This window comes from Anastrepha obliqua, chromosome 3, assembly GCF_027943255.1.
Source record: "Anastrepha obliqua isolate idAnaObli1 chromosome 3, idAnaObli1_1.0, whole genome shotgun sequence".
Taxonomy (NCBI): Eukaryota; Metazoa; Arthropoda; class Insecta; order Diptera; family Tephritidae; genus Anastrepha; species Anastrepha obliqua.
In genome coordinates, this window is record NC_072894.1 from 124,256,561 (window position 1) to 124,271,828 (window position 15,268).

A 15,268-nucleotide genomic window follows, 5' to 3' on the forward strand; every position below is an offset into this window, starting at 1 on the left:
GCTCAACTTGAAAAAATGTGACGTCACGTACTCTCTGATGGGCGCAATCTTCTTTCTATCATTCTTGGGTAAGTTCTTTATACTGTTTATGCTCGTTGTCATGGTGACATTTCACACCAAAAAATAATTCTATGTCTGTTTTGGTTTGTTCCTTTCAGTTGTGAGTTACAGGGTATTAGCAATCGAAGTCAACAAAGAGAAAATTCGGCTCATTTTAGAATTTTTCTTTGATAAAGGCGAAAATGCAAGCCAGGTCGCTGAAATTCTGAATGTGTTTATAGAGCCATTCTGTAACAGCTAATTACGGGCAATTTTGGTTTCGTAGATTCTGTTCAGGCATTTTTGATGTTAAAAAAATGTCGATGAAATCATAGAAATAATCGAAGTTGGGTGGCTGTTAGAAGTCGTAGCATTGCCCAGGGTCTAAAGATGACCCATAAAACAATTTTAAAACATTTGCGCAAATATTTTACGCAAAAATAATCGATTAGTTCTGCCCTAAAATAATAGTGCAAACCGTTTGGTATTGAAAATGAGCGAAATCTGTCAATAATTACATCCATCTGCCATATAATGGTAATTTTCAAAAAAGAAAAAAAAAAACGTGATACTTGTTATAAATACTGGAATTCGGTCAAATGTTGAAACCAAAAATTATATGTGACGTAAATAAAGTTTTGAAATATGGGCAGAGCCATGCCCACTTTGGAATAAATGCACATTGTCCGAATTGTAATTGACACACGTATTGCCACCCACACCATTTGGATACGGCATAAATGTCTTTATTGATTTCTCATGTGATTGAAACTTCTTGCCTGGATCATTTCTGATCAATTCTTACAGCGTTCTAAACCTTATTTATGAAACATTTATTTTAATTTTTTGATGATTCCGACCTATTCGAGCAAACTTAGATTGCAGAGAAATTCTTGAAAACTATAATAATTATAATAATTCTTGAAAGTTAGCTTTGCGCGTATGATTGAGATCAAACAATGCGTCTATAAACTTTTTGTCTGCCTGTTTATTTGCTTGGGTTGTTTGCTAATCTCCAAATCAACTGCATCGACTTAAAAGTATCGTCTTTCATTACCATTCTAGGAAAGTACTATAGAAGAATTTTGTTTCTCAAAAATATTGCCCGATATCGCTGTGATCGAAATATTTTTCTAGGTTTTCTTTCATAAAAAAAACATTTCAGAATTTTTATAGAAGAAAAGGAATCAGTATAGACGAAAAGACTGACTCCTCAGCGAAAAATAAAGGTTGTCAAAAGTCATCAGTATTTTCTAGACCCTTAAAACATGAACTAAAATCAATTATGCTATAAAACGGCATACCCAGAATAATTTTATGAATTCTGTTTAAAAAGTTGAAAGTTTTGGTTTTTTCGTCATCTCTGGAGTATACAATTCAGGTCCAAGTATTTAACCCTAGCACTTATACCCAACTTTTTTTACTACGACTTCTTATATCCGGATAAAGGTGTGGCCAGTAGCCTGTTTTACCCGTTTTTTTCTCATTTTTTCTGAGAAACAAGTTATTTTTTTTAATGCAATGTTGTAGCTGACTGTCTTACGAACATTTTAAGTAGTTATAAACATATATTTGTAGCCTGCTTCTAAGAATTGCGCGCATTCTAAGTTATTTCTAAGAAGTCAATAATTTCTATTATTGTTAGAATTTTTGGAATACAACCTTTTTCGCGCACTCTTAATTATTTAGAAGAAGACATTATATTGTACCCTTGCTAGAATTTGCTGACAAACAACATTTGATGTAATCCAACTACCTGGTAGTTTAGAAATGCTTCCAGAAACTTAAGGGTTGCAGCTATATAAACGGCAGTTTTGCGAGTTTATATTCATTGTAAAGCGTTCTTTTGAAGTGTGAAGTTGATTTATATTTGTGAAAATAACAAGTCAGAAAAAATTTAAAATATTACAACATGGATAGCAGAAGGAACATGGAATATTTGTCTTCGAATCAATATATGAGGTAAATACAAATAACTCAAATATAATTTCATAAATGGAATAAAAATTAATTATTTTTATATAGATTATCTGACGCTGAAAAAGAGCAATACATACAAAACCTGTTTGACGAAATCTCAGATGATGAATTTTTTGAATATTCCGACCCTGAAGGGGATGAAAGCGAACAAGTAGCAGTAGCAGATGGCGTGGTTGAATCGGTTGTAGAAGACCCTGATTACACAATTGACAATGCCCAGGTAGATGAGGCTGATTACGAAGAATCTGACAATGAATCCGATGCTGCAGATGATTCTGAGGAGATTAATTTGCGTGCAGCTGAATTCGTAGCACGTTATGGTACCATATGGCGCTCACAGCCACGACTTGCACGCCAAACTAGGCAACAAAATATTTTGCGACAGCGAAGTGGGCCCGCAAGATCAACTACTATGATGTCAATAGTCAATACATATAAATGTTTTATGACTCCGGAAATGATGGATATTATAGTACGCTGCACCAACAAAAAAACCGAAGCTACATATGCGGAATTAAACGCAAAACATCCAGAGGCGGAACCAAAAACATGGAAGAAGGTTACTTTGAGCGAAATGTATGCGTTCATTGGAGTGCTTATTATGACTGGCGCTAACCGCAGCAATGCCGAATGTGCACCGGACTTGTGGTCAGTGGAAAATTATCCATTATATCGTGCGTCAATGGGCATTAACCGCTTTCAGGCCATACTGCGGTTTATAAGGTTTGATGATGGCAACACACGGGCACAACGTTTGGTGGCTGACAAAGCTGCACCAATATCTGAGCTGTGGACCATGATGAACTACAACTTGAGCCAAGTGAATATCTAACGGTAGACGAGCAGCTCTTTCCATATCGTGGCCACACCGGTTTCACGCAATACATCCCATCGAAACCGGCAAAATATGGCATCAAAGTGTGGTGGGTATGTGATGCCAAAAACGCATATCCACTGTATGGACAAATATATACTGGCCAAGCACCTACGGGACGGGAAACTAACCAGGGTGAACCCCGTGGTGAAGGATTTAGTAAGCCGCTTTCATGAAACCGGCCGAAATATAACGATGGACAATTTTTTTACATCCCTAAATCTACTGGAAAGCTTGTCATCCATGAATTTGACGGCAGTTGGAACTCTGCGGAAAAATAAGCCCTACATACCAAAGGAAATGTTGGCACACAAAGATCGTGCAGAGAGGTCAAGTACATTCGGTTTTAGGCCCAACATATCCATATGCTCCTATGTGCCGAAAAAAAACAAGGCAGTTATATTACTATCATCAATGCATGACGATGATCACATTGGCGAAAGCGGCAAACCAGAAATGATCGAGTTTTATAACAAGACAAAAGGAGGAGTGGACGTGATGGACCAATTGCTTGGAGAATATACTTGCCAAAGGATGACAAAGCGTTGGCCGTTGTCCCTATTCTGATTGATGATTTGACGGCATTGGCAGCGTACATCATATATTATGAGAATAATCCCAACATCAGATGCACCAATGCGAAACGTAAGAGATTTCTTCGCCAGCTCGCCAAGGAACTGTCTATGCCCATAATTGAAGAGCGGTCGGTGAATCAGCAAGTGATGCGGAACTTCAACACAAAAATTGCAGTCGCGAGTTTCATAAGTACGGCCTTGCAAGGAAATGCTGACAATAGGCCATCAACGTCTGCAGCTGCTGGTGCAAAACCAAAGAAACAGCAGGTTGGAAGCTGTTTTCTCTGCTACATCCATGACCAACACAGAAAACGAACGCGTAACATGAGCAGAATATGTCAGCGCCCAATATGGATACAGTATTCTTCAAATACATTTACATGTAATAATTGTGAAAATAATGAAGACAATTGAATAATTTAAATTTGTTTGCATATTTAGTTATAAGAAATAATCAATAAAATAATATTTTATAAAGAAAATAATAAATAAAAATGTTTTTCCTTCAAAAAATGAGAAAAAACGAGAAAAAAAGCTACTGGCCACACCTCTACCCGAGTATAAGAAGTCGTAGGTGTCAACTTTGAAAGCTTATATCTCATCAATGCATGGATCTAGCATGACAAATAATACGCCAATAGACGTATATTTACTTCGATTTTCTATATCAAAAATTTCAAATCAATATCTTTAGCGATTTAGGAGCTATATCACTCCAAAGTAGCTACTGGCCACAACTATACTTGGGTATAAGTCCTAGGGTTAAAGATGGCTTTGGGTGAACCCGTTACTGCCAGAAATCTTCCCAACTGTTCACAAGCAAAGTAATTGGTAATTAATAAGTGGAAAGGAATACCGCAAAGAATTATATTTTGTATGAAAACAAAAAGAATTGGGGTGTAAGAAAAAAAAAGTTATGAAAATGCATATATTTAATTAAAATGCGACGCTTCTTCAGGAATACATTTTTTAAATATTCATATTTTCCTTAAATCTAATATCTGTGAATAAAAAACACACAAAGTGCTCGTTACCACACGTAGCTATGCAACCAAAGAAAAGTCAAATTCCAAAGGCACGATTTAAGCTTATTGTTAAAGGTTTAATCAAACCCAAAATTGTATTTAAATAACGATCAAGATTGCGTGCTTGAAAACCATTTCTGTTAAACGGCTAACGACGAAATTACTGCTAATTATTCTAACATGAGACTAAATATTTTATTTAAATATAAAAGCATATATATAAAAAATAAGAGGAAGAGAGTTCCATGCATATATTAGTGAGCGCATATGGCATTTGGTACACAAAAATGCAAAAATACTCACTGCGTAACCAGCAAATAGGCGGCGGCAAAACGTTTAATTTACTTAGCTTAGGCAGAGTAGGCTGTATGTGTAGTTAATCTTGCTATTATGAGAAGAGGGGATACTTATGTTGTAATATACGCAGTGTTTGTTTTCAATTTATCACTCAGTAAGTCATTTGAGACATCCATTGAATTGCTGGGCAAATGAAATGATAAAGAAAAAGTGAAACTTTTGCTACTAATATAGAAAGCTGCTAAGACCAGTGAGCGCACACTTCCTTTTATTAAATTTATTGCGTCTTATGACTTGAGAGTCACTTGAAAGAGTCACTCTTATGAAAAGCCGCTGAGGCCATTCATTACCTGACCTGCGGGGTGAGTTCGTGCAATTAATAATCTGGGGTGCCATTTTTACTCGTTTTCAGGATATTTGTCGGAAGATTCGCTTATCACTCATTCAGTTATCATGTTTTTCTGCTATTAAGTTAAGGGTAATTTTTTGAACAAATTTTGATTTTAATTTTTCGAACAAATTTTAACAATTTTTTTTTATTTAATATTACGAATACTATACAATAACTCCATTCTTGCAGAAATCTGCTGGGAGATCCAAAATATGTTCGAAAATGATGAAAGAGAAAAGGACTCGAATGTTATGATATTTGATGATAAAAGTGAAGAGCTTCAATCTCAGCCAGCCACGAAAAAAGCTTGAATCCAATTTAAATTCATCCGACACTCGTGTTAACTCTCAGCGAAACATTGATGAGACTATAGAAGATTTAGTTAAAAAGAAACGAGAGCTGAGAAGGTCTTGGCAACAATATCGTTCTCCAAAATACAAGAAACTATTGTATGAATACACAGTTAAGTTGCGTTGCGCCCTTAAAAAAGAAAAGGAGAGGCATCTTCATGACTTCCTTTGTAATCTTACTCCGACGGACCAAACAGATTACGCATTGTGGAAGGACACAAAAAATATAAATCGGCCCATGCAGTACGAATCACCAATTCGACTAGGAAATGGTAATTAGGCACGTACGGATTCTGAAAAAGGGTGTGTATTTGCTGAACATATGCAATCTGTCTTCACTCCCAATCAGTCATCTTCAACTACTTGTTTACCACTAGACATATTGCTACCACCAAAAAAGCCAATAAAGTTAAAAAAAAATAACATAGTCTCAGTTATTAATCAACTTAAACCTAAAAAAGCACCAGGTTACGACAAAATCACCCCAAAAATGCTAAAAGAGCTTCCCAATATTGCCGTTCTTCATATCAGCCACATATTTAACGCCATCTCTCGTACTGCCTACTACCCAAAGGCTTGGAAATTATCTCAAATCACTATGTTTGGTAAACCTGGGAAAGACTTAAGCCAAGCATCCTCATATCGGCCAATTAGTCTATTGTCCATACTTTCAAAGCTATTTGAAAAGTTGCTCTTGCAGAAAATAATGCCCTTTATTCAAGATAACAATATTATTCCTCAACACCAATTTGGATTTAGAGCAAAACATAGTACAACTGAGCAAGTTCATCGCATTGTGTCATTTATACGAAAGACCTTTGAGAAAAAACAGTACTGCACTGCACTGTTCTTAGACGTAGCACCAGCATTCGATAAGATATGGCACCGCGGCCTAATTCACAAAATCACTAGCTTACTGCCTGCGAATGTACACCTCTTGCTGCAAAACTATATCACTAATAGAGAATTTGTTGTAAAGCAAAAAGATTTTTTCTCTCGGCATTGTAGAATAGACGCTGGAGTTCCACAAGGCAGCGTTCTAGGCCCTATTTTATATGTATTATATACATCTGATATGCCAACGACGAGTCAAACAATGACATCAACATTTGCCGATGATACTGCAATACTTTGCACTCACACAAACCCAAAAGTATCAACGTCTATATAACAAAGGCATATACTTGAAACAGAAGTATGGCTTAAAAACTGGAGAATAAAGGTTAATGAAACCAAATGCGTGCATATTACTTTTACTCTAAGAAAAGAAACTTGCCCTGCAGTTACAATAAATGGTCAGAATATACCACAGCAAAACGAAATAAAATATCTTGGAATTCAATTACATAGAAGACTCACATGGCGAAATCATATTGAAAAGAAAGTGTCGAATATCAAGCTTAAAATGAAAAACCTATATTGGATCCTTAATTCGAAATCAGCATTACCTCTAGAGTACAAAGTGCTACTATATAAAGCCATGCTAAAACCAGTATGGACATATGGTATAGAAATGTGGGGAACGGCTACGCCCTCAAATATCGAAAAACTTCAGAGAGTGCAATCTAAAGCCTTGCTTATAATCACGGGAGCTCCATGGTATATAAAGAACGCTAACATTCACAGAGATATTTGCATACCTCATGTAGCCGATGAAATAGTACGGTTGAGCAAAAAATACCTACAAAAGCTAGAAGACCATCCCAATAAACTAGCGCGAAATCTACTTTTAGATGAAGGTCACACACGATTGAAAAAAAGAGACATCTTCAAGTCTGCACTATCTTAATTATCTCATCTCACACGAGAGTCCGTCCACAACTTCCTCCAACCACATCTATCACATTCGAAAAAAACAAAAAACAACAACATTTTCACAATCGACATGAGGGACAACGGAAGCTTTAAGGGAGACTGGAAACTAGGCCTTTCCGGCTCCCAGCTACGAAGAATCGGAGACTGGAAACCCGTGCTTTCCAGCTCCCAATATGAAGAATTGGAGATTCACAACCGATTTAATCATATATGTAAATATATATTCATTTGAGCAAATAATTCGTTTCTTAGCATTAGCAAGGAAGTATGCTCTAGTATATAAGATTTGTAAACTTATTGTTAGTTTCTTATACAAGAAAGATTCAATAAATAAAGAAAAATGGAAAAAAAAATCTGACACTAAAGAAATTGTAAAAATAGAGTGCAAATTAGCCAATTCACAAGAATACTTTGATAGTACAAATAAGTATGTAAGTACATTAATTTTTCATTTAACCAAACGACTACAAAATCAATTTTGAAATGAATCCTCTAAATCAGGTAAAAAAATTTCGATCTCGCTTTCTTTTAGAAGCCGATTTCTAGACCACATTGCCATTATTGATCTAAAGGAAATTCAGTCCTTATAGATATGGAATTAAAAAAGGTAAAAATACTAATAAAATTAAATAAAAAGGTAAAGATAAAAAATTGTCTTTATGTGCATAAAAACCAAGAATTTTATTATGTTATCTGATAATTGATTAAATAAACAATTCATTTTAAATTTATTTTATCTAAATACTTAAAAAAAAGTACAAATAAAAACTTTAACTCTGTGCAAAAAAGTTTATGAAATAGGATGAAACGTATCCCAGTGTGTCGTTTGCGTCAAAAAAATAATAATAATAGGGTCGAAGGTTAAGTTAATCGGTCCACACATTACTTTTTATCCCAAAGATCCCAGTGGGTCCAAACAAAGTCATAAGCACTTCGTAACATAAAGGAAACTAATTTCAACGTAATTGAATGAATGTTATAAAAATGTATAAACTGCGAACTAACTGCGAACCTGACGATATACATGCGTATTTTTGTGAAGTACAACTACTTTGAATCTCTCATTAATATCTTTCCCTTATTCACGCGTAGTTTATGAATTCATTCCAAATTAACGTAACTAAACTTGTTTTGCATTAGTCGTTGAAAATTTTACGTATAATTGCCGTTGGGCACACTATTTTATAACCCAAGTACAAATTATCATCAACATTTGCCTGACTTTTTAAATCAACGAGCGGCGTCATCATTATCATCATCATCATCATTAATATTCATGCAACGAAAGTCCTTACAGAAATACCTAAGTGTGAAAATTGAACCAGGCACCCTCAGCTACTTTTGCGCTTTTTAAAGTTGATAGTCAAAAGTATTCGTACAAGCTCGTTTGTGTGCGTATGCTCATACACATGAAAAGTATGGACATTCATTCTCAGTTAGCTCCTACTCTTGACATTTTTATGGGCTGTTTGTGTTGTGTGAAATACTATAAAAGAAATTCTGTCATTTGAAAAGAAACATTTGGCATTGCTTTGGCATTTGGGGCATTTTGTTTTGAAAATCTTTTAGTACATATACGAGTACATTTACGCACACACGCATGTGCATACATATTGCCTTTTGCTTTAACTATCACCTCATATCAGTCTAAAGACGCAGACTCTGGAAAATCCACATCCAGATATATGCAGATACCTCGGTGTAGTACTTTTTTAAATTTACGTTTATGTGTGTGTGAACATTGGCATTCAAATAAAGTGTCACGCATTTGACATTTGCTTGTGACATTGCGACATTTAGCCATGTGTGCGTCGCCTTCCTTTTTCATTTTTCATCTGGCCTCATTTTCCCATTTCACTGCACCAATGTCAACCGTCCGTGAAAATGTTGGCATTTGTTTGCATAAGCGTATATCAGTATTTGCGTGTGTATATGTGTACGTACTCATACGTGCATGTTAGATGGGCTATGTGTTGCTTGGGGGTGTGTTTTGTTGTCACCACGTGTTCCGCTTTATTTAGCATGATTTTAGGCGTAAAATTCGCGTGAATGATTGGCTGAGCGAATGAATAGATGGGTTATTGTGCGAAGAATTGCGTGCACCGAAACGAATGGGAATACTATTAAACGCACGTAAATGGCGGTAAGGGTAAGTGTACGACTTTTAACCTTGAATAAATATTGATTGTTCCAGTTTTTTCGTATATTAAAGTATAATAGTTGTTTGCTTTTTGCATAACAGCCGGTAAATTGTGGTGGATAATAAAAAGAAAGTCAAATAACTTTTAGGATTTATTAGTTTTTGTATTGTTTTCTGTAATATATTTATGCTTGTTTGTTTCTTTATATTTATAAAGTTATTCGGACATTTAAAACCTCCCGTGGTATCGTCATTTTCCGCACCCTTTAGTGCTAACCTCGGGTCACTTGTGTCCGAGGCTTAAAACAATATCATAAAATGATTTTAAAAATCTGAAGAAATTCGTGGTGACTTACTAACTATCCTAGAATAATAATAAATCACTATGTTGACGGTTTTTGTTTTTTTATTTACTATAATTAAATAAACAAATAAAAACGTGTGAAATCACCTTTCTTCTTCAAATTAGCATAACTTTTGATAGAATGAATATTTTTTAATGATTCAAGCTTCATATTAAAGCTTAAGACTTGTAGAAAAAGGGAAAAAATCAATTGGCCGTATAAATAAATTGAATGCTTAAGTTTTGTGGATAAAAAATAGGTTATTTCACACTGTCCAAATGTAAAAAAATTTCACCAAAACAGCAATTTTCAGAATTTTTAAATATAACTTTTCATTAGGCCGGGTCGATTTGTTGGGAGGCAAAAAAATCGCCCATTGCTCTGTGAAAATCATATTCTAGGGATCAAAATAAGAAACTTTGCCGAAGGAACCATACCTATGAAGCGAATTCTGATGTCTCCCAATTTGGGTCGAACTTTTTAGTTTCTTTTCTATAACTCACTTAAATTAATTTTTTCATTTACATATGCTCTGACTAAATAAATTTCTTAAGAGAAAAAATAAGAAAAACATAGCCATTTAGCTGATTTTTACATGTAAAGGCCAAAAATGGTGATATTTTGAAATTGGGGACATCAGAATTTGTTTTAGAGGTATAGTTCCTTCGGCAAAGTTTCTTATTTTGATCCCTAGAATACGATTTTCACAGAGCAATGAGCGATTTTTAAATCGATCCGCCCTACTGTTCATCCTATTCCAGCTACATGTTTCTTTAGATAATTTTTCGGTTTTTTCCCCCATTACGTTCAAACACTCAAATTTCGCAAACACGTTTCTAAAAATTGAAAAAATATATTAAACGCTATACTGTTGTCATTTAAAAGTTTGTTTTGTACAAATATTTTTTTTTTTCATTACATATAAAGCAAAAAAACAAAAAAAAAATGTCTTACCTTACTTTTTTGTACACATTCACGGTATTCTCGGGTCACTCGTGCCTTTTTAAATATTGAACTATCACTCACAGTTGCTGGTAAAGAACTGGAGGTCTCATACTGTAGGGTTTTGTCGGGTACTACAATAGAATTTTCTTCGATATATTTCGGACGGGCTCCCTTTCCCCCTCCGCCTCGGCAAAAGTGGCCCGAGGTTACCACAGAAGGGTAAATATTACATAGATTTACATTTCGCAAGATCCTCCTGAGCAAATATTCCCATAATATAAAATACAGCATGAAAGTAAATTTAGAATTTTTGAAGTGAAAACTTCTTTAGAATCGTTGGGAGTGATTTAAGACTCGATGAAACGAAAAAGCGACACTACGAAGCGTTATATGTTGATATATGTATAAGTGTGCGGTTGCGTACTGCTGAGCCACGCTAGTATAGTGCGTATTGTAGTATGTATAATACATTGCCTATTACTTGCTTTGGTGTTTAGTTCAAGCGGCCTACGTATGTATGTTTGTATGTATGCTAGTACGTATGTGTGCATGCGAAACCAGATTGAGCAATGGAAAAACAGTTTTAATTGTGGCAATTTATATTTCACCGAATCAATCAATAAATAGCATCACGGAATTCATTCACGAAAATTTAATAAAGTATACACCAGAAGTATCGCGGATACTTAGAAAAGATTACGATAAAGTTCCAATGATTTTAAGTGGCGATTTTAACGTAAATTTTACATTGGACACAGCGGTTCCTTTAATTGACTTTCTCAATACAACATTCAATTTAAAAATGTGTAACAATCGCACTGAATCGACAACACGATCAAAAACAACAATTGACGCGGTATTTCAAAGATATGTTGACAACATCGAAACCAAAGCATTTGTATCATATTTTAGCTATCATAAGCCACTCGTATCATTTGTTGAAATTGAAAACATTGAGGATGAATAATAATAAAATGAAGAAAATAAAATATGAACTTTATAGCAATATTATAATGAACCTATAATTATCCCGCTCCTAATGCTGCATTCGTCTCATTCTCTCTCAGTTTGTTTTACGGAAGGTTCCACTTCTATAGCGTCTAACCGTTAGACTGGTTTTTTTTTCTCTACTTTGTTTCGTCCAGAGTCTGAAGTGATTTAGTAAAACCAGTTATGGGACTTACCTTATAAATTCCGAATATCAGCATAACGCTCAGCACTATCATAGACATTTGTGTGCCGATAATGGCGAAATATGCTATTTGAACACCTGAAAGTGAGAGTAAAATTTTTGTTATAGAATTTATTATTTCAAAATAAGCTTTTCAAACACACTATCAACTACTCTGAACAATAGAAACATAATTTTAATTAAGTTACAAGATTTGGTCAACTGAATATGTTAAAGGTGTTAAAATAATAAAATAGATAGTTCCTACTAGACGTTTGTAAAATTAAAAAAAAAAATTTTACATTTTGTGGAATATTTTGAGAATATACTTTTTTTTTGGTTTTTTTTTTTACTTTTACTTTCATTACATTATCTTACACCGAGTATTTCTCTTATTATTTTAGCTTTTGGCAGCTTTATATTGTAGAAAACTCCAATGTCAAGTGATTCAAGTACATGGTCGTAAATTTTTCTGAAAATTGGTTAACTCCTCGATTATTGTAAACATTTTCATATTTTTGTATTTATTATTTATATTATTTGTAAGAAAAAATTGTGAAACTAGTGAAAAATCCGTGCAAAATACTGCGCTACCGAAGCTCTACCGGCTGCATACGTACTCGTATTTTATGCCCGATTGTAAATGGATCAAAGCGTCGCTACGTATTTGAATACGCGTATAACTCGAAAAATTAATGAAATCTCACATTGACACTTGCCGACATTACTGAGCAGCTATTAATGAAAAAATAAAGAGGGAGGCTATTTTTCTGAAATTGCAAAACAAAATTTCCTAAAAATTTTAAACAAAAAAAATTAACTTTTACCAGAATTTTCTACATTGAATAAATTTGAAAATTCTAAATTTTTTTAATGGCTTCCGGCTTAATAACAATAATAATAATTGGCGTGGTGTTTGGCGTTGTATTTTTGGTGTGCATGTTGATGTTTTTGCAACAATAAACTCACAGTTTTATGCCGTCTTGGAACAGCAGATGAATTTTGATGAGATGTTTTTTCATACAGAAATACACTAGAAAGTTTGCCATTGTGGGCAACTACCCCAGGGTGAGGTAATCTCTCCACTTCTGTGGAACCTTTGACCAACTCGAAAAAATGGGAGATACGATTATTTCATATGCTGATTATATTTTAATAGCAATCTCGTGTAAACACCTTTCAACACTGTGAGATCTTTCAAAGATCTCTCAATAGACGATCATTTTCTTGAAAAAGTATACGACTAGAAGAAAATCTGGAAAAAAACTAATCTGATACTGGTCATCAGGAGACATAAAATACTTTCTTTTATACCGAAATTCTTAGAGAGAAACCCTCTCAGAGCAACAGAAGAGCTAAATATCTAGGTCTTGTAGTGGATAGGAAGCTAAATTGGGGTCTCACAGACGCGGAGAGCGAACGTAAAGCTATGACAGCGTTGTACTTCTGAGGAAAGCTAATTGGGGAAAAATGGGGGTTGAAACCTAAAATGGTACATTGGCTCTACACAACTATATTTATACCAATTTTCTACTGTGGTATTGCAATATAGTGGATAACCTTTGAGAAAGGCGTGAATATTAAAAGAGTTGACAAGGTCCAAAACTCGCAGCTGTTCTTATAATTGGCGCGATGTCAACCACACTATCGAAAGCATTGTATGCGACGTCAAACTTCCGTCCGGTAGACCTGCAGTCAATATATGTCGTGCGCAGTGCGGCAATAAGGCCGAACACTTGTAAAACAAACAGTAAAATCCTCGATGGCATTTTCGATCTTCCCGGATAGGTAGACTATGCAGTTCCCTACACTTGCCATTACAACGTTCACGTCCCTCCTACCTTCGAGGTAAGAGTGGGAACGGGATGAGGTAAAACAGAGCGAGTCCAACCATGTATACACAGATGACTCAAAGCTCGAGGACAGAGTGGGCAGAGGTGTGTACTCCGAACATCTGAGGATCTGCGCCAGTTTTCGCCTTTCGACTATTGTAGTGTCTTTCAGAATCTCTGATAAGACGAGATAAGCACTGTCTTAGCACACTGATGCCAGTTATAACGGGGCATTGCCTAATCAGCAGGCTGTTGTCTAGATGACAAAAGGAAGAGACAATCCCGCATCTTCTGTGCCTGCTCTGTTCAGACATAGACTCATCATTTTAGGTAGACAATCCTTTAATGAAATGGAAGACTTATTATTGTTATTATTAAGCTACTGCGCACTGCGACCAAAGTGGATATATTGTACAAAGTCTGCTGAGATACACTATGTTTGGAGCTTTTTAAAAATTTTAGCACATTGTGGAAATTACTGTTTTTTAGTTTATATGGAGGCACAACAGTAGCATCAATGTGTTGTAGCTAGTGATGGCAAGATTAATCGCAAAGATTGAAATAATCGATTAATTTTGAGCAATTAATGATTTAATTGTATCGTAGACTTACTTTGAATTAATTGCAATTTTAATCGATTAATTGGCAAAAAAATCGTTGTGCGTGGCACGATTGTTTCTTTGTTATTTCTTTCATCACTAAGATTCTTATATTACTCAAAATGGCTCCCATCAAAAGTAAAGCGTGGAAATATTTCATTAAAGAAAATAACATCCTGGTTGTTTGTAATTTTTGCACAAAAAAGTTAAAATTTTCAAACAACACTTCAAACATGTTCCAGCATTTGGAATTGAAACATGCAGCTGAAGTTGATAAGTATAATGTAAGATAAAATAGTTGTTTTCCTTCAAAGAATGAGTGCGTAATGCATTTTTTTATAGCTGGATTCCAAAACAAATGACGATGACAGTGAAACCATTGATGAAAACAGTGTGGATACTGTGGTCGATATGACAAATGTATGCGAAGGTAACACAGATGATAGACCGAGTAGTAGCGCCAGTCAGCCATTAATTTTACAAGCATTCACCAACATTCGAAGCTATTCCTCCGGAACAAAAAGCAACAAAATTACACATGGAATCATGCACATGATCGTCAAAGATAATTTGCCGTTTACCTTTGTCGGAGGTATGTTTTGTGTTCATTAATTGTTCTATTATTTTATTCTAAAAAATTTAACTTTTATTAAAGCTGCTGGCTTCTTAGACTTTATGAAGTAAAATTTCCCACTTTACAAAGTCCCATCAAGGAACACGATAAAGGCTGAAATTGATAAACTGTATGAAGAGGAAAAAAAATGTGTGTCATTGCTTTCAAATTTGCATTGTGTAACCTTGACCACTGATATATGGACTAATATAGACATGAAAAGCATGTTGGGAATAACCGTTCATGGGTTGCTTGAAACAAAGCCATTTAATGGAACA

General features: G+C 34.9%; 1 protein-coding gene across 1 annotated transcript in view; it reads right to left on the bottom strand.

The window, feature by feature from the left end:
• LOC129241737 (uncharacterized) overlaps positions 1–15,268 on the bottom strand; it is a 138,062-nt gene that overhangs the window by 104,938 nt on the left and 17,856 nt on the right. The window contains exon 3 of the mRNA XM_054878229.1: positions 11,960–12,045. Within this exon, the coding sequence (XP_054734204.1) occupies positions 11,960–12,045 (86 nt within the window). The remainder of the gene's footprint in view (positions 1–11,959; positions 12,046–15,268) is intronic.